At 46.7% G+C, this 21,143-nt stretch overlaps 1 protein-coding gene across 8 annotated transcripts in view; it reads right to left on the reverse strand.

Annotated features, from left to right (window-relative positions):
* GTF2IRD1 (GTF2I repeat domain containing 1) overlaps positions 1-12,273 on the reverse strand; it is a 168,706-nt gene extending 156,433 nt beyond the window's left edge. For 3 of the 8 annotated variants that reach the window (XM_059717389.1, XM_059717385.1, XM_019493405.2), the window contains exon 1: positions 12,152-12,273. Coding sequence is in view for 1 of the 8 variants with exons in the window: in XM_019493402.2 (XP_019348947.1) it covers positions 11,672-11,710 (39 nt within the window). In the remaining 7 variants the exon portion in view is untranslated. Of the gene's footprint in view, positions 1-11,671; positions 12,043-12,151 lie in introns of those variants that run through there. The other 5 variants (XM_059717386.1, XM_059717388.1, XM_059717387.1 and 2 more) reach the window with 3 other exon arrangements.
* Between the last annotated feature and the right edge of the window lie 8,870 nt (positions 12,274-21,143).

Here is a 21,143-nt window from a genome sequence, read left to right on the forward strand (position 1 = left end):
GTCCTGCCGGGCTCTCACAAATGTGAGCCTTGATAATTTTTTCAAAGACTTTGCCAAGGATGGAGGTGAGACTGACTGGCCTATAGTTGCCCGGGTCCTCCTTCCTTCCCTTCTTGAAAATGGGGACCACATTGGCCCTTTTCCAGTCCTCCAGGACTTGGCCCATGTGCCACGAGCGTTCAAATATTCCCGCCAGTGGTTCTGCAATGATGTCGGCCAGTGCCTTCAGCACCCTCGGATGGAGCTCATCCGGACCTGCCGACTTAAAGGCATCCAGTTCTTCCAAGTGACTCTGCACCATCTCAGGGTCTACGCATGGAAGTCTGGCGCCTTGCTGCTGCCTCTCTACAACCCCAGCGAGAGACTTGTCGTGCCCCTCACTTAGGAACACTGAGGCAAAGAACTCGTTGAGGAGTTCAGCCTTGTCCCCCCTGTCTGTCACCAATTGTTTCTGCCCATTTAGCAGGGGTCCTATTCCTCCCTGGGCCTTCCTTTTACTCCCTATGTATCTAAAAAACAATTTCTTGTTGTCTTTTACTTGGGTTGCCATCCTCAGCTCAAATATACATGTCATATAACAGCATGAGGATGTACAGCCTTATGGCTGTAGCAGAGAACTGCAGATCAGGATCACTGGATTCTTTTCCTGGTTCTGCCACCAGCTCACTCCCTGATCTTCAACAGGTCACTCAAGATCTGGCTTTCAAAGGCATGGAGCCCTTGACTTCAGCAGCTGCTGCAGGGTCTCAGAAGATCTCCGTGCTGCAGTTTTCTCTGTATGATGGGGAGACTGCTGCTTCTCCATCTCAAAAGGGTCTTGCATGGTTTAATTCACCAATGCACATAATGAACTCCAAGAGCTCCTTGACTCAAAACACTGGAAGAATGCATTGTGCTACAGTAAATTTTAAAAACAGAATAGCATTGACCTGTTACAGATAGAGCTCTGCTGTGTGCACCTGCTCCACTGCTGCCTTATGATACCTTCTTGTACTAATCTGCCAGATATTCCAAAGAATAAAGAATTAAAACGGTAGATTTCCCTGTCCCATAAAAACCACACTACATTCCCAGCTTCAAACACCCACTAATCACAGAGGGAGGGAAACAAACTCACAATTCTACCCACTGCCAACATGGGCACAGAAGCTGTGAAAGTCCAATATGCCACTCAGTAACATACTTATACACTTTTTGTATCGTCACAGATGGCCCAGTGAAATGCCACCAGGTCTTGTCCAAAACAAGTTACCGAACAGGTAGCCAAGACAGCAGGGTGGCAGTTCGACAAAAATCCTCTGGGTTTGTTCTTTCTTCACAGAAGGCTCATGCTAACCCACGTCATCACTCTGGTCTATACCAGTACGTGTGAGAACAGAATCAGGCACTTGTCCGCACTGGGTTTAGTTACTTTCTGCTAGCAAAAAAAGAGGAATTATTGAGAAATTGTGGCACATCACAAGTTACCAGCTCTTGAAGGACTGACTGCATTAACTCTGTGTTTAAGAATGCTTTAACAGATGGTACATTGTAATGTCATTATTTATATTTGCCTAACAAGATTCTTTTTATTGTGTTCCACTAACAATACAGAGACAATGCTTCGAAGACAGTCGCCAATTCCTGTACGTCAGCAATCCAGCAGTCAGAACCAAATAAAACCCTACAAAGGATATGAATTTAAAAACAAAACAGAACAAAAATTATACTTGCATAGGTCACAGTAATACAGATATTATTTTTTAATTAAGAGCCATGCGATTTACATATACCCACAAGGATCTAACTTGTTAACTAACAAGCCTCCAAAGCAGAGAAAGATACAGCTTAGATCAGGGGTGGGTAATTATTTCAGGCGGAGGGCCACTTACTGAGTTTTGGCAAGCCATAGAGGGCTGCATGACAGGCAGCCAGGGGCAGATCAATATTAATTTTCTAAATTTGTAGGGGCCCCGCAGGCCGGATAGACTGACCTGGCGGGGCCGCATCCAGCCCGCAGGCCACATTTTGCCCACCCCTGGCTTAGATGCAAGTCATGAGCATGATGTTGAAACACATAGGTGTGGATTCTCAGTTACATTGGTTGGGCCCTTATAGTGGGGTGCACTTAAAAATCAATACCTAAAAGACTCGAGCAGCCAAACCGTCCCCAGTGGTGCTGTGATATACTAAAAGGTATCAATCATTTTAAGCAAGCTCACCTTGCTAAGGAGAGGGATAGATGAGAAAGACAAAGAAACAGAGCTGTGACCCAACATCACCAGGATCCATTCCTTCCTCCTGGAACTATCTGCCAACTCTGCAGTCAAACATAAGGATCTCAGATCAGCCTTATCAGTCATCTCTAGACTAACCAATGCCTTCCTTATTTACTAGAAGACTGCCGTTTTCATAGAACAGGGATTGCCACTGCTGCTGCACATGTTAAACTGGAAGCTTTTTGGAGTGGGAACCATCTTTTTGTTCTGTTCCTGCAGCTCCCAACACCATGAGGTCTCAGCTTAATGCCTTGGTAGTATTCCAGCAGAAATCAGAATTAATGTAATTTCTGCATCCTTGAAGGCCACTTTATCCTGCCAGAATTCCAGAAGGTGCCCTACCACAGATGAGAATCAGGAGCCCCTGATGCCTTCCCCTCTGCCATTTAACCAAGAATGTAACAGCCTCACAGATTTCTAGCCTCCTGCTTGCCCAGGCTGATAAATGTCTTTTGATGGGTACGTAAAAATATCCCTTTCTCCTTTACAATCATCATGGGAGGGGAAAAAGATGGGCGAGTCAATTTTGTGCCTGGGGTGGTAAACTCTTTCTTGTAACTGCACGGGGGGGCCCTGTTACTCATGTTGCAGACAACAGCTTAGGATCCATATCCTACTTCATTTGACTTCATTTGCTCTGCAATGATTCTTTCACCTGTGCAGGCACTAGCTGAACTTCACCCACAAATAGTGCTATAGTCTACAGTCCTTAAAACTGAGCAGGTACATAAATCTGTGCAGGACTGGTGTCCAAGCTCACCTCCTCCCTCTGTGTCCATCTTAAACTATGAAGTCTGTAAACTCAAGCAAAGACTGTTCCTTAATACATAGATGTACACCACCCACCTTAACAGGGCTCTGATAATATTAGGACATGAATATAATTTGAAGAGCAATTATCAGAGCCCTTTTTCTCAATGAACTTAATTTGGTCACCAGTAAGTTTAAACTATGCTTAAGGTGTTAAGTTCCATTATAAAGCCTGACCCAAGGCCTGGTCAACATAACTGAGGATGTAATTAATCTCTGTACCACCCCCTGATTTTCTTACAGCTAGGAGGAGGGACCAGGGTTCAGCAGAGAAACTCTTTTTGGGCCTCATCCAAACCTGCTTAAGTCAGTGGCAGGCTCTCCCAGAGCTCCCGCAGACACTTTGAGAGACAGAGAGGGAACAGAAGACAGGTCCCAGGAGTCTAAATTATCAGTATGATTTTCAACCCTTTCGTGTGGTGTCACCACCTTCCTCTCCCCTCCCACGGAGCTAATTATCCTGCCTGAAGATAACTGCTGTCCTTAGATATGTCACTCCTATTCCTGCACACTTGTTCCTGAACAGTTCAGGAGCAGACACATTCACAGTGCTGCAGGGTTAACCAAGTTAGGAGACAGCACAACGGCTCCTCTACTGTCCTTGCCCCCGAGCAGCTGCAGCACTCTTATTGCCCACAGCAGGGCTCTGCTGGTATATGAACAGGTGGATGGGGACCCATGCCTCTAAGTGCAACCATCAATGACGTTGGGTGTTCTCCCAAGAACAGGATCCTTCCATACCTTAAAATCTCTGTGGGGCCCCTCTATATGGTTAGCCTTCTTGCAAAATCCAAGGCTGCCACTAATTTCGGACAAAACCTTGGTTGCTTTTCACCTATGCATGGCTTGGTACCAGTACTCCACCACAATGATAAGCAGCATTCCCTCAGCTGCCCTGCAACAGGGCATCGTTGGCCTCTGCCCTGTATCATCTCCGCACCCTTGTGGCTGACACAGGCACCATACAGAACCTTTCCTGCATGAAGCACTTTGAAGCATGGTTTCAAGGGCCACTCCTTAAATGCTACAATGATTGCCTTTGAAATCACAAACAAGCAACCAATTGTTCAATACCACAATGAGTTTCTTCTACATGATAAATGGACTTGGTCACCAACCAGCAAAAACTTGAATGGAGTGTGGCAAGGTCGTTGGATATGGCTAGAGATACTCATAATTACATGCGGCTAGAGATTAATATTGAAGTGAGCTTCTCCATGACTACAACACACATGCATAAATTATTTATAGATAGCTATAGATATCTCCCAGTTAACTAGTTGTAGCTGGGCAAAGATGCACACCTCCAAAACAAATGGTAGCAAAGCCAAAGAATTCCTTGTCTAGCCATTACAAACTACCACATGCAAGATTTTGCCTTCTACACGTTCTTACCCACAACCACTAGGCACAAAATATCCCCTCTATTTGCTTTCTCCTCCAGGTAAACATACAACATTTAACTTTGACCACAGAGAGTAGAAAGAAGGGAAGCTGTTTACTTTTTTGAAATTTCGATGGGGTGCATTGGTAGGAGAGTATCTGACTGCGCACACTTTACCATTTCAGAGTACCGCTTTGCTCGTGTGTGTTGTGTCAGGTGATTAATAGAAGAAACAGCTGGGGTTTATTTGGGGATTTTTTAAAATGGAAATAGTCTACTGAGCTGATGATCAGTTTGGGACTCTATTCTTTGCAGAGTTATTTAGGTGATGGAATGAGGAAGTGTGAGCTCCATTTTGTTTTTCCAATACATGATGTTTGTGGTCATAATCAGATCCACTCTCCTCCTACCTCAGCTAGAGGGTGAATCTATGTGGGTTAAAGAAAGGTTCTTCTCCACTCTTCTAGCAGGGAGCCGAGAGATATAGGTCTCCAAAACTCTCATTCCCCTTTACATGCGGAACTCCAGCTTAAAAATAGGCCCCATTTGTGGCAGACCAAGAAAAAAGATTGTTGGTGCCCCGAAGAACTTATCAAGCAATTTTGAAAGTCTTTGCTTTCGCAGGCTTTCAAGTGGGAACTGTGTGCACTTAGGAACACGGGAGCTGCCGTACCTAATCAAACCCAGGGCCCACCTAGGCTTTGAAAGGACCCAGTATCCAGATGCTCCAGAGTAAAAGACAAGAAACACTGCAAAGTTGTTAATGAATAACCTGACCCACGGGGAAAGCTTCTTAATCTCTTTCAGCTCCAGTGTGACAAGCCTTAATCTAGCGCCGGTTACCCTTCCAAACTTCTCAGGTTTCTCTGGGGTTTTTCGTCCTTCCAACTGTCCCAAGAAAGGGCCAGATTTTCAAAAGGCAAACAGCTTTCTATCCCCTCCTCCCAAGAAAGTCAGTGCACTTGTTTTGACACCTAAATGAGAGTACAATTCTTCAGCAAACCTGGCTGAAATCTTTAGCAAACTGCTAATCCTACTTCTTGAGTTATTGAAGAGTGGGGAAAACTGGTTTTGCCCTTTATTCCCTTCTGGGGGAAAGCATCTCCGGAGGTTATTGTGAAATCAAAAGAGAATTAGGCTCATTGAGGCCATCCTGATTACCTGTAAAAAAAAAAAAAAAAAAAAAACCAAAATACCCAGTGGGTCTCTTTCAGGTTTTTATTAAGAGTTTCCAAGTGAGAGAATATTTTTTCTTTATGAAGTCGCAGGTCTGAGAAAATGAAGATAAAGCAGACTTGTGATTCAGGCGAAAGGTGGAGATTACCTCTGACGGACTGAGTCCTAGTGAACAATGATTATACCTTTGTGAATTGCAAAGGCAGGGAAATGGTGTTTCATGGTCACCTATTCATCTGGCTGAAGTAATTCTCTTTTTAAAATGGTCATAATAGGATTTTAGCTCCAAGCAAAGACAAAGCAACAGCACAAAAAAAGGTTCAGTCTGTGCCTGCTTGTATAAACACACATAAATCCCACCAAGCTACAACCAGTTCTTGCAAAGATGGCTCACGGAGTGGGGTCCTTGGTAATAGCGTACCACAAGAAAAAGTATTCATTGGTGAAATCTGTAAAGCCCTTTAGAAATGAATGCCCCAAACGCCAAAAACATAGCATGTGATCATTGTACTCTTCCAAAAAACACAGCTGCTAGGACTTGTGTGATTGAGTAGAGGCCTTCCTCCTTAATAGCCCTACAAGGTAAAGACTTTTCAAATTGTAAGAGAAATTTCTCTCTCAGACCATGCTTCAGCAAAATGCCTAAGTGAATAGGAGTGATTCCTTTTCGGTCGCTAGGGATACTCGTAATTTCAAATTTAGACATATGCTTAAGTATGCTGCCAAACAAAGACCACAATACAGACCAGGGTTTGCCTTTATTGATTTTAGGCTTTGGCCCCACCTCAAAAAAGGATCTGCAAGACAAAGCCCAAAATATTCTCCGCTGTATTTTAGATGAAGCAGCTTGGAATTATTTCTCTCAAGAGCTGCAAGGAAAAATTAATCAGCTGGAAGAGTAGTGTTAGGTAATGTGGACAGAAATAACTGTGTGTTAAACCAGATCCCACACCCTTAGGCAAAAAAACTATCTATAAAGTTCAGCTAGGCATTTTCATTGCACTGCATTCATCATTGTGGTATGGCAATGCTTTGACCCATTCAGTAGCTCCCAAACTCCATTGGTTCGTGTATCTTTGCAAGTGAATGGGTGAAACATCATACTCATGTAGGAGCAGGGATACATACAACACAATTTGGGAAACCCTGGTCTAGTTTGTAAAGTGTTAGTGTTCCTGATAAAAATGCTACTGCCAAGCTGCTCTTTTTTCTCAACTCCTGCTGTTCTGTTTTATGAACTGTCTGGTGGGCATTAAGAATACCAGAAGGCCACTGCTTACAGCTTTCAGCTGGAATTTTGCCAGTACTGGCTTAAATTTAGTCCCAACGAGTGGTAAAAATTCCTATTCGCTTTGATGGGAACAAAACGCCAAATGCACTTGAAAAATCCCACCTTCCGTCTTCTGGAAACAGAAGCTTCCTACACAGTCCTTTGTAACTGCATGCTCTGCACTCCCCCCTGTCCCAATTATTCCTGTTAAGAGTTTGTCATAGAACAAGGTATATTTCTGTTATTTAGGGAAACTCAAGCTCTGCCTGGCTTTTGCCCTCAAGGAGAAGATTCTCCTTGAAGTTTCAGGAAACAGTTAGCAATGGCAAAGGATGCGCTACATACACGTGCTCCTGAAAGATCAGCTACATGCTCCAGGCCGGGTACCAATCACCTTGACGCAGACATGCCCTACTTCCAGACTGCTACATGAACACTGTGTAACTAATTAAGCTGTAGGTTAAACACTTCCCAGAAGGTGTCACAGGACACTTTGGGCTAGAGCTTCCATTGTCTGCGCTAGCAGGAGTCAGCGTTGCTCCAGACTGATAATGAATCTCCTTTAAAAATTAAAAATGCAACAGTATTTCCGCACCATGTGTTTGGATCCTGTCTTCGTACAGCAGGAAGAATAAACACACTCTTGGGATGTAAATGACCTTGGTGCCTGCTTTCCAAGTTGGACACTACTAGCACTAAGATTTAAGGTCACCACTCTGGACCAAGCCCTGCCCTTGGTTATGCTGATGCTACGCCATTTGCATTGGTGTAACTGAGTGCAGAATGAAACCCTTGGGGTGCAGATGAGAAAATTCTCAGAGGAAGTACACTGCATTGATAAGTGCCTAAAAAACTTTTAGCTATTTCCTGTAGGAACAGCATATTGGAATCCCTCCATTAGGTTATTTGGGCTACTGATTTTTTAATTTAAAATGGGCAGTAGCTTTATTACCAATTACATTGCCTAATGAATTTGGTTGTGGTGTCAAAACAGGTCTCAGTCTCCTGTCTTTGCAGTACTGCAAAAAAGATAGGGGGAATAAAAACCTTTAGTGATCAGTACTCATGTTAGAGCCACATGGCTTTAGACTGAACTTTGCATCTGGATTACTTTCTCATACTGCCACTGTCAAGCACAGCACCAAATAATTCTTTCCCTTCAAAAGAGATCATGTTGGGCAGAGCATCTGTTTTCCAGTTTCATAGCTAAACCCATCAGGTAGCTCCTGTGCTGAGCCAGTGCCCTAGCTAAACAGATGTTTCCAAGTCAGTATGGCACTACTGAAGTTCGTGAAATTAGCAGTATATTCAGAGAGATCAGCTGAGGTTGTAGACTGCAGAGGGATAAGCGTAAAGAGTATTTTCCCCCCAGATCCTTTTGAAGAGATTTAACTACATATGTTGCAAATATGGGATGGCTTCAGAAGATAAGAAGCCAGGTTCAAAATTTCACTAAGCACAAATTCTGGGTGTATGTGGAATCTGACAAGAGTCTCTATTGTAAGAGCGACTTTACGAGTTAGTGCCCAGGGTTATGCCAGGGGCTATTCAAGGACCATATTGCCCCAAGTAGAAGCCCCTTCTTGGTCTATAACTCCACTGCCTGGTTCTGTTAGCAGAAGAGACTTTATTAATCTAAACAGTGACTCTGGGGAAGTGGGTGGCAGAGTTATGGCTTGCATGCAGTTGAGTACTAGAAGGTCATACAGAATATCTGACGGGTCTAAAGCTCCAATCCAGCAAGGAGTTTCACAGAGACCAACTCCTATGCCTCCCTCAAGCCGCACTGATCTCAGTGGGGATCTAAACTTGGGCAGAGCTCCATCACACAGAGGTCACTGGGGGATCAAGGGGCTAATGTGCCTCTAGGCAGGTTTCCTTCCTGCTCTTCTGACTCAGTCATAAACAGATCTAAGCGAGCCAGGCTACATGATCCTCTGAAGCAGAGGCAAGCCCTGGCACAGAAGACTGCAACAAAGAAGATGGAGGTGAAAGAGGAGCAGAAGCACTTAACTTTGCTTCCAGGAATAATTTGGCACCCAAAAATAAATGGAGGGGTGGATAAAAAAAGAGCAAGGAATCCCAGTGGACAAGGACAGCATCCACAAATATTTCTGATCTTGCCATCTACTGGGAAAATCTGGCCAAGCATTCTGGCTGAAGGCAGTCCAGAGTGGCGTATGATTCATTTAAATATTTAATCTTCTTAACCAAACATTTACATTTTTTTTCCTTTAATCACAGCAGATTCAGGTGGGGCAACAGCTTTTCCAGCTTTAGACTGCAACCTACCTAAGATCATGATTTTCCACTCTGTTAACTGGGCTCCATGACACTTAGAAGCATTAATACTCTGTATCCCACCCTACGTGCCTCCCTCTACTGTTGAGTAAATTCTGCAAGGGGGCAAACAGTTCCACGCACAGGATGAGACTGTAAGGGCATGGGAAGCAAACTGTCTAATCACAGGAAAGTTATGCATAGTCCTCTAGGTACACAGGGTCTGGACCACCCTGCTCTTCCGATATTGCTAAATGGATAGAAAGCCTGCAGCTATAGAAAAATATTAGGCACCAGGCTCTAAAGAATCTGGACCCTCAGCACCAACAGGGACCCAGATGGACAGCTGACTTGCTGTACAACAAGGCAGGTCCTGCAGAAGAGGTGCAGCTTTTCACATGCCTTAGGTAAGCAACAGCCTCAAGTTTTCAGGGATACCGCTCTGCATGCACCCTCCATCCTCACCACACATAAGTAGATAGAACAGTGCTGAGGTCCACGCTGGGACTAAATCTGTTGTTTGTAAGCAATGAGTTTCACTACAGCAAAGCACATTTCCTTGCCTACCTCCACAGGAAGATGAAACAGCAAAGCAATCCCTCCTTGCCCTCAATGCCATGCAAGATGCAAAAAATTGGAAAATGAAGGTGGGCACCCTGGAATCACAAGGAAAATCTCATTAAAATCTAATGAGCCTGCACCACGCACCAGAAACACCTCTCGGTGCCTAATGACTTAGATGACCCAGGCACACTGAGCTGCTAAACTTCACCCAGAAAACCTTGTAGGGTAAATCCTACCCCTGCCTCCAAACAGCAGGCTGATACAAACAAGCAAGAGCTTCATCAAGTTATAAATATGAAGCCATCACGTGATGAGTCTCTTAAACACTTTTGTTTTCTCCCAAGAAAAGGGATTATTTTCTCACTAGCCTCCCAATTCTCTAAAGACTTAGGCACATGCATAGCTTTGCACATGAATGGCCTCACTCAAATCAGGGCATACAGTTACACTCAAGCCTAGTCTTTGCCAGATTGAGGCCTAAACAATGGGAGTCCTAGGGAAGAAGAGAAAAATATTATCAGAGAACAGGTACAGTAGCTACACCACATATGCTCAGTAGCAAGTTTGACCATATCCCCCCTCCCAGCAGTATTCGATGATAACACGGGGCAGCCTGCCAGCAACACATGGCAGGTCTGGATCAAGTTTTTAAAACCGAGATTCTCTCAGAATCAAATACAAAAAACAAAAGCCACAATCGGTATGTTATCCCCTGCGCTTTATTTTACATTCAATCCGATTCCTTTTACATTACCTCTAAACTGGACAGTTAGCAACATGCCCCGTGCTTCAGACATGGGCACTGGATGTTTTGACACCTGGTGAGAGGACAATTGGGGTTTTCAATGAGGGGGCAGGTATCCGTGACAGCGGGATAAACGCATTAGCGGAGTTTTTCCTAAAATACTCAGCAGTGCAGCGAGTACAGACATCAACATTGGATGCCCTCACTAGTTCTCCGAGTCAGAACGCCGCTGGTGTGAGCAGGGCAGCTCATGCCTCTCCGAGCTATTGTTTCAGGCTACCCAAAACTCAACAAGCCAAAAATCACGTCTGTTTGACACCCCGTTCGCTCCTGGCAGGCTTCCCTCCCAAGCATAAAAGACTCGGCTCTTTATTCTTCGCAAATGGAAGCTTTGAAGCTGGAGCAGCGACTCTGCAGCAGAGTCAACGCTGCAGCGAGTCTCCCAGAAACATGGATTACGTGGAGCAGTCAATGAGCTGTCCCAACCGGCACAGCGGCCACAGACAACATTTTTTTTTAAATCTCGGGATCCTTCTGGATTTAAAGCGACTATATGAATAAGATGTTATTCATCCCTCAGACAGCTCCCCACACAGCACTTCCAGGTGGCTCATCTGTTACTAACGGCATGTTACATTGCGCTCGGCACCGTACAGACATCTTGAGGGACAGTCCTTGCCCCCTAAGAGTTTATGTCCTAAACAGATAAGCCAGGGATGGAAACAGGGAGGTAAAGCGACTTCCCAAAGTCCTACCGATCAGTAGCAGAGATGCACACACACACAACAGAGCCCATGACATGCAACACCCTACCCACACGCAGCTTCGGTAATGTGGATTCACCCCGACAACGAATCCACATCGCATTCGGGGTCTTGCATCCACCCGTCGCACCTGCTTTCCGGCCACGGCAAAATGCCACCCGCCTGCTTTGAAAAGGCAAGTTCAGCACCCGCCAGAAACCCCTCGGTCAAGACGCGGCCCCGTGGCACTTCCCAGAGCGGCGAGGGGCGACGGGCACGACACGTTCGCCGATTTAATCGCTAATCCCGAACCCATCCCCGCGCGCAAGAAGGCCCAAGCGGGAACCTGTCCCCTTGGCACACGCTGGCCACATCCGGCTTCTGGGAGCTTTCCTGCGGGCGAGGGAGGGAGGGAGGCAGGGACGGCAGCCGTGCGCTCACCCTGCCGGGGCTCCCCTTCCTCCAGGAGGGCGAAAGCATCTCGCGAAAGCACGTCTCTCTCTGCAGTCTGGTCTCCTCGCCGCGGGCGGGCGGGCGGGCGCGGGGGGTGCCTCCTGGCTTGCACCAAGCCTGGCTATTTTTAAGCTGCGCCGCCACCGCCTTTCACAGCGCTGGGGAAGGGGAAGGGTGGGGGGGAGAAACCCCTTCTTCCCTCCACCTCTGCCCCCTCAGCTCCTGCCTGCCCCTGTCCCAAGTGCCCAGGAGAAGCCGTGTCCTGTGTCCTCAATAGATCAACCAGGGATGAAACCGGGGAGGTTCAAGTGACTTCCCAAGGGCTGGCGGACGGGATGAGGCGGGGAGGGGTGACAACAGGGGGTCTCCCCCACACGGGGCCGACCGACCGCAGTGCCGGGGCAGGCCCGTGAGGAGGGGCGCGGGCGCGGGGCGGGAGCGAGAGCGGGGGGGAAAAGTTTCTCTTACCGCAGGGCTCGTCCGGCGCGACCGCGGGCTGCTGCCGCCCGGCGAGGAGGGCGGGGCGGGGCGGGCGAGCCCGGCGCGGGGCGGGGGCGGGGCGGGGCGGGGCGGGCCGGGGCCGGAGGGCCGGGCCGGGCCCTGCTCCCGGGGGCTGCGGAGCGCGTCTCTTTGTTCTGTAATCCCAGTAAGATTGCAAGCCATTCGCCCCGGCGCTAATCCCAGCCCCGCTCAACAACAACATCTATTGGCTGCGATTTACATACAGCCTGCACCGGCCCCCCCCGCCCGCCCGCCGCACCGACCCGCGCCCGGGCAGCCCTCCTCCTCCCCCCCTTCCCCCCCTGCGCCAACCCGTCCACCTGCCCCCGGGCCATTCCCTCCTCTTCCTCCCCCCCCCGATCAAGGCTTCCTCCCCTGGGCCAAACCCTCCTTCTTCCCCTGTGCCAAACCTTCCTCCTCCCAGACCAAGGCTTCCTCCCATGGGCCAAGCCCTCCTCATTCCCTGGGCCAAACCCTCCTCCTCCCAGACCAAGGCTTCCTCCCATGGGCCAAGCCCTCCTCATTCCCTGGGCCAAACCCTCCTCCTCCTGAGCCAAGCCCTCCCCCCCATCCCACATCTGCGCCCCTCACCCCCCTGCGCCCAGGGCTGCCCCCCGCACCCGAGCCCGGCGCAGGCAGGACGCAGGGAGCGACTCTCCACCAGGCCGCATGTCCAGCGCCCCTCTCCTAGAGAAGCGCCTCTGCCAAAGCAGCCCAGCCGGCCGGGTTTGGGCAGCACCCCGGGCCAAGGGCAGCCGGTGCCCGCGGGAGACTGGGCACTGGAGCGCGCCGAGACATGTACACACACGGGCCTCGCGCTTTGCCATGTGTCTGACGCCACCTCTTGGTGCGTTTTCCACAACAGACCCCTCCTGGTGACACATGAGAGATTTCAAGCCTCTCTCGGCCTCCCCTGCAAGCACTCCTTGGCTTTTTTTGTTTTGTTTTGTTTTGCAAACCACCTCCTCCCCGGTTCATAGTTTCATACACTGTCAGGCCGGAAGGGACCGTGGAAGATCGTCGGGTTAGAAGAGGGGAGGCGAAGGAAGCACAGGCAGCTCAAATGGACCTTGGAGAACAAGAAACTCAGGTTCTGCCAGATGAACAGTAGCAGTGATTGCAAGCCAAGTGCCCCTGTGCTCTTCCCAAATTCCCTGCCTTCCCCCAAGGGTAAATGGTCGGCAACAGGTCAACTAATCCCAACTGAAGGAGCAGGAGAAAGGCAGATTGCCCAGGTAGCAGGACTTAAAGGCAATATGACACTCTCCAGACCCAAAACACTGCTTTGCACAGAACATGGCAGTGAACGCTAAGACAGAGACCAGTAGCATGCTCCATGCCAGAAATACCTTGAAGCAAGCAAGCTCCCATGCGCAGTCCTATTAATTATAATCTCATAGCACCTAGGAATTCCTGTCTTGGATCAGGATCTCACCGTACTTGGCCCTCTACAAACAGACCAAAATGATGGTTCCTTTCCCAAAGAGCTTGTCACGTAAGCATAAAACAAGAGGCAGACAGAGAAGAGCACAGCAAAGAACAGAATGACATTGGTCATCCCATTAGCCACTGTCACGAGCACACCAGCACTAGCATTTGAGCTGTCTTGAGCACAGGCTGACATCAATTTATGAGAGGATTATAACAGCAGTCAGCCCAAGCCACGCTCGGAGGAGGCCCTAGCATCCTTGTTATGCTTTTCCTTATAATGAACATTTGCATTCGAGTGTCTTGGAACAGATAGGAGAGGACAACTCCAATCACAAGCGGTGATGTACAAGCAACAGCTCCAAAAGAACAACTAAATTACACGTGTACTCTGTTTATAACTCTTTAATCCATACAAGCACAAAGCATACCAACCGTAACTGGAAGGTATCACTAGTAGGGGTGTGCGAAACGGGCTGTATTCGATTCAGATTCAGCCTGGATCGGGGACAGCGATTCAATTCCTTGATTCAGATCACTGTCCCGATTCAATTCAACCAAATCCAAATCTGAAGATTCAACGCTGATTCGGGGAAATCAGTGATTTGGCCATAGACACAGCTTTAAATATTTTTGTCTACATACCTCAAGGTACCAGGCACGGCTCGTGAATGCTGTGATGGTGGAGTGGATGGAGTGTCCCACAGGAGCACGTGGGGGGCCCCTATGTGCTTGGCGGTAGACTACCCTGCACCCTCTCTGGGTCAGCAATCGGCTGCAGGGGGACCCCAGATGCCCCCCCAGACCCAGGAAGCACCAGTCGCTGAGCCAGGAGGTCCCCCACGCACTCTGCGGCAGACCAGAAGTGGACTGGAAGTGCCCACCACCGAGTGTGCTGGGGACCCCGCTGCGCTCCCATGTGACGCTCCATCTGCCCCACCATCTCAGCGTTCACAAGCCACTTGGTACCTCGAGGTACGTAGAAAAAACATTTAAAGCTGTGTCTATGTCCGAATCATCAAATCTCTCCGAATCAAATCAGAACCCTCTGAATCGATTCAGAGAGATTAAAGGGTCTCCTTATTTGATTCTTATTTGGCCACCAAATCTGGCCGAACCTCCGCCAAATCAAATCAGCAACCGAAGCTTTGCACAGCCCTAATCTCTAGCACAGTTTGAACACTACCAGAATCATCATCATAAGGTATTTGTGTTTGGGTAGCACCTAGCAACTCCAGTTAAGGGCAAGGGTACAGATAAGAGGGAAATCTAACAAAAACAGAAAAATCAAGCATACTTGAATTTCTTGGAATACCCTGTGCTCAGTAGTCAGGGATTTCAATAACGCAACTGTCTAACCAAATGTTTCAAAACATTGCTATTTAGCTTCAAACAACATTTGCGTACTAACTTCATAATATCTCCCAAGCAGCATTATATCTTCGTCATCATGAAGATGGCCAGTCTTCCCATTTCTCTGTGGTTTGCTATTTAATTGTCAGAGGCCACGTCTACATGAGACACTGACTACGCAGTAGCCCAATACTACTGTGTAGTAGCATTGCACGGCAACAACCGTGACACAACACTGTTGTACGGCAGTATTAGGCAGCTGTGCAGTAGCATCACAAAACAAGACGTTTGTTAGCACTACTGCGCAGTAATCCAGGTTACTGCACTGTCATTTAGTACTTGTTTATACAAATACTAAATGGCTATGCAGAAACAACTGCGCAGTCAGCGTCTCATGTAGACGTGGCCTCTGACAATGAAGTGTAGATGTGGCTGGAGTCTCCCAATTCTCTGTAAACCATTACTCACATCATTATGTATTTGTACCTTTTGTAGAGGTCTCAGCAAAAACTAGACATCTCTCCCAGCAGGTTTATGAATGGGCTAGGCCAATGATTCTTAAATCAGGGTGGTCAGCACCCAGAGGTATCATGATATCCTTTTACAGATGTTGCAGGATGATGCACAACATTAGCATTGTTAGCTATAGAAACACCTACCCATGATTTGCAAAATAAACCCAAAGATTTCAAATAGGAATCCATAGCATCAAAAACCTTTTGTGCTCTTTCTGAGTTCTTTGCAAGAGAAGAATTGCTCCACTATTTTTCCATAGTCAAACAAAACAAGTGAAAGATAAGAGCTAGCATTTTCTGAGGGCTGCCTTGAGTCTAAAAAGGTTGAAAACCAACAAGTGGGTTAGGGAACAAAACTGACCTGTGGTTTAGAAAAGAACTTGAACCACATTCTAGCCCCCTAGATAAAGATTAATTTTCTGCAATTTGTGCCAAAATAAATCCCTCTGACGCAGACTAGACATTACAGCACTGGTTCTGTGCATGCGCACATGGGTTTGAATGTAACTGGGCTAAGATAGGGCTAGACTGCCACCAACTAAAAAGAAAGACCATAGGCTCTTTGCAGTTCTCCCATGCAATGCGGGAGGCAGTTAAGAACAGAAGAACTGCAGTCCACTTCCACGTGACCCAAATGGTATTTGTCATTTCTGATCCCAGCAGTTATGGAGCCGCAAGTCTTTTACCTTTCAAGATTACACTGACCATAGCCATCACCTCCCATGGGATGTGAAGAGATCTGCTGCTCATGACAGGTGAGATATATTTTTTTGACCAACCATTAACTACATAATTTCCAGGGCAACTGGTAACTAAGCAAAAGTCGCTAGGTAGCTAGAGCCCTTGCTTAATGACAGCACTCAGTTCTGTACATGGTTTTATGTAAGTACTTGGGGAAACAACTATGTCAATCTGTGCTTTAAAGAGTTCCTCAACCCAAGACTACCAAGCTATTTCAGTGGACTCCTTTCAACTGAGGGAACATCTTAACCAGGGAGCAGTTCTTACCAATAGCTCCAGAAAACCCCAGAAGGAAAATCAGCACAGCCCTAATCTGGAGCTGCTCATCAGGATTTGGGAGACGGACAAGAACCACAGACTAAATAACGCCCTTGGTCAGAAGAACAAGGACTTCACCTTCTGGGAAGCAGAGAGCTAATTGCTGTAGCCAGACTCTCCACTTGATCCCTGTAGGCCTATTTGGTCTCTGTAGGAGGCCGACATCAGGTCTGCCTGTTTCTGATCTCCATGGGCTGATATATGGTCCTCTGACACAAGCAACTCAGTCCTGCAGTGCCAGAAGCTAGTACATAACCTGATGAAGACAGGGAAGACTGGGGATGGTAGAAATGAAAGTAAATCTTGTTTCCCATGAAAATTAAGAGCCAGAAGTGGCTAGGACCAGACCCCAAGCGACTGACATGGAGAATGATCAGCTCAGGGGAAAACACAACATGAGGGAAGAAACACTGTTTAGTGGGTGAAACTCTGGACACGGTCAGGAAATGTTGAACCACCACAGGGACAACAGCCCCAGGACTGTGGAGGATTCTCCACAATTTGCTACCTTTAAATGGAAACCAGATAGCTTTCTACAAAGAAATGTCATTGTCTTGAGGCAGAGATTACTTGGTGGAATTCCTTTGGCCAAAGCTATTGGCATAATAGCCCCTTCCAGCCTTAAGACTTGTGACTATATTCCTGGTTTTGCCATGGACTTGCTTTCTGACCAGGGACAAGTCCCTTCCCCTCTTGTTGCATGTTTTCTGTTTAAATGGTAAGCTCTTCTGAGCAGGAGTTCTTCGTTGCATTGGGTGTGTATACACGGCTCAGCACAGCAGGGTCCCTGATCTCATGTGTGGGGGGTGCCGGACTCTATTGAAAAGCAAATGCTGTGAGGCTTTGGATGGAAGGGGCTAATTATTAAGTGATGCTTGTTCAGAGGAGTGAGGAAGGGGAAGGTGTTATTTTTTTTTCTAACACCCCAGGGAGGTCCTTTCTGTTGGTGGTTCCTGTTTGATCCATAACCGTATTCATTTTAATCCTCTTTAAAAAAAAAAAAAAAAAGTGTTTGCCAAATGGAAAAGACTGTAGGGAGGAAATTATTATTTTTCAAGTTTCTTGCTGTGTATTAAGTGATGGGAAATTAAAACAACTAAGAAAAAAAACTATTAAAAAAATAACTCAACAGCATTTTAGCCTCAAAACTTTTAAAACTGCTGACTTTTTTTTTCTTACTAACATATATTATGCAGCTGCTCCATTAGCTGGATTTTGTTTTAAATAAGTGATGATTTATTACTGCTCCAGGGCCAAAGGAAGGGAAAAAAAAACATTTTTAAGAGAAACACTTTTTAAGTTTCTGGAGGAGCAGGGAAGGCTTCTCAGTCTCCACCAAGTTGTTAACAACACTGCCTGGAGTCGACTTCCATCAGCTGAAAGAACTACTCTAGCAATACAACCCCTGAACACCTGCACAAACTGAAGTGGTATATGCAAAAAGCTTTGCTACACACACCCAGCGAGTTAGGATTTTTCTGTGTGAAACTCTTAAGAGCCCCAGGAATTGCTGTCCATTCTTAATGCCATGTAGCAAGTTGTGCTCAAGAGGCTTGGGCACAGATAACAGCAACTTCTGTCCCCTGAGACAGTACATCCAACACAGCTAAAACACAGTGGAATAAGATAGGAGTTGATGGATTGAAGGGAGGAACCAGGAAATGAGTAGAAAGAGAAAGTGCGGTAGGTATTTGGTTCCCCTATTTACTGTCTGATACTCACCTAGCTGTAGTGGCCAATGGAGATTTCCTTTTCCCACCTCCATAGATGGCTGGCCAGGTGGCTGGAACCGTTCCTTCTAGCTGCTGATCTTGCTCTGCCTTTGCCACCTTGCCACTGGATTTTTGCAGTATGCTTTTTGCAGAGCTGCATTGTGAATCCATTCAGAGACCAAAGCCGAGGCAGAATGCATAAGACTGCCAGTTTATGGGGATGCCTACAATGAGCACCTGGCAGCACAGCCTCAATTCCCTGCTACCTGCAACTTCATTAGCAACTGAGCAGGTAGGATGAATTGGTATTGTATTGTACAGGTGTATTCACAATGCACAGCCCCACTTGCCATGCTGATAGCCCATGTATTTTGGCATGGGGGTGGAGCTACCTTCTTCACCTAACTTACTCCAGACAGGGATCAACTTGAACAGGACATACTTTTATTCTCCACTCAACTAAGAGAATTAAACCCAGAAATATACTTTGTTGTTGTTAAACAACACACAGAAGAAAAAGTAGAACCAGTTATCACAAGAGCCACTTCCAGACAGGGAATCAACAACCAAAGTGAGAACCAAGACAATACCATCCAGGACACTAATATCACTAGCCTATCACACTTTCTGTCTCATTCTGAAACATCTGTACTCTCCAAAGGCCTAAACTGCTGCCCAGACAAACAACCTGATGAGACACCATATTTTTCTCATGCACAAAATGCACCCTTTCCCCAAAAACCAGTGGCTAGAAATTGGAACGCATATTACATGCTAGAAATATGGTATGAGTAGTTTTGGCCACTCAGAGTAATACCAAAAGTGACATTTTCAGCAATCCCCAAGGAGCAGAAAAATGAGCAGGCGCCTCTCCCTAGATGCTTTTCTTCTTCATTCTGCCTTTCAAAAACAAGGTGCATGTTATATTCCGGGGCATGTTATATGCAAGATAATATGGTATTAATATGTGGGTCTAACAGCTCTCCCAAGTATGCAGTTGGTACAATAACAGGTATCACCAAAAATACCCCTTGGTTCTTACATATTTCGTGGACCACCACAGCTATAAAAACACTCGAGCCCTACCTTTAAAAAAACTAGGCATTTGGTTTGTTTTCTTTGCTTACTACAGGGTTGAAAACTCAGCTCATGTTTCCAACCTTCTTTTCTACAGCCATGAATGCTAGAAACTTTTCTTTCATGGAAAGCTGCAGTCTTTACCTATTTATGTGACCCCAGTGACTGAGGCTTTAAAAATGTACAAGCCATGAGTTAGCAGCTCTGGGGTTAACTGTGACCTATTCAGCCCTAAATGACCCCACCAAGGGACCACACCCCTTGCACATGCCATGCTGACATAGCTCAAATACTTGAACTGGGAACCCCTTGGCATCAGAGGACGTGGTTCACATTGGGGTATCTGCAGCAAGGTCCCCTTGACTTGAACTCCCTTCCACCCCACAATGACCCTATCCACAATACCTGCTATTTGTTGATCCCTGAGGACAGACTGCAAAGCTGATGTTTTGCCTGGATTTGGGAGTGTAAGAGTCTTTTCAAATAACCGTTCAGTTGATTTTGGCTACATGGCTGTGTCCAGGTGTCTGGATTTACTGCTGTTCACAAGGACAGGGCTTGAAACATTTGCCAGAAGTGCCTAGGGCCTTCAGAGAGGTGGTTTTTACCGTGGTGTGTGTGCAATTTGAAACACCCCTCCCCCCCCACCACCACCACACACTCGCACACACAAACTGCCATCGACACAGTGTGACCAGCATGCTGATACAAACAGCAGGCCAAGCTAACAAGGGTAATTCATGCACAGCTCTCCCATATGGCATCCAGACCCTGGGTAAAGTGTTAAGAGCTGATGTAAAGAGCTGCATTAAGGAAGTAATTTGCAGTGCACATGCAGTTATATTGGTCCTACAAAACCCAGGAACTATGCTGCACAGAAGGTGACAGTAAATGGTGTTTAATCAGGTAGCTAAATCTACATGTATGTAGACACAGATCACTTCTGTGATCCCTGCACTCACACAATGCCAGGGCCACCATGAGAAAGCACTTCCCCCCCAAGTGTCCAAGAGCAAAAGGGGCTCTTGCTACTGGTCCCCTCTTTCCCCGTGTTGGCTAGCATCATCCTAGAGGGAATACATGCTGCTTTCTTTCAATACTGTGCAGATCTTCTCTGACCCATACTCTCTTATGCATTACAGCAACTGAAGATCAATGCTGCCAGCACTTTCCCCTATGTTTAACCCATCCTGGAGATCACTTAGTGATGAACTCTCCAGCATTTTCAGTGCCAGCTGGAAGACCGTTCTTGCTGTATACACTCCTTCAAATGCTCTGAGATCCTTCAGGATGAAAGGTGCTTTAGAAAAAGGGAGTTGTGGATCTTTAGTTTTCTATGTACTCAAGACTTTGTTTGTCCCCCCCTCCCCTCACTTACCTCTTTGATCCTTTATTTAACACTAACAGTTCAGCTAAGTGCTTCCCTACTACCAGAAAAACTTACAACCACCATTCAAACAGGCAAAGTATTGCACTACTTGCACAATTTCCCTAATGGGTCCAATTAGTCCTTATCGTCTTCTCGTGCTTCTAAAACACATTTGACTATTTTGTTACACATGCTTGTGTTCATTTATTGTACTTTGTGAGGTCTTCCATTGTACAAGTGCCTTCAAGCAGCAGGCATTGTAGCAGGTGTTGCAGAGTCTGAGGCTCTGTGCTCCACTTCTTCCTTGGAGCGTCCAACTCCTGTATGTAGGCAGTTGAGCCATTGCCACCTTTGCCATGGTTTGTCAGCCCCAGGTGGTAAGGACTCGGCTGCTGGAATGTCCTTTTTTCCCCACTGTCGGGTATTTTCTTCAGCCTCTCATTCCA

Source organism: Alligator mississippiensis, chromosome 14 (assembly GCF_030867095.1).
Source record: "Alligator mississippiensis isolate rAllMis1 chromosome 14, rAllMis1, whole genome shotgun sequence".
Classification (NCBI taxonomy): domain Eukaryota; kingdom Metazoa; phylum Chordata; order Crocodylia; family Alligatoridae; genus Alligator; species Alligator mississippiensis.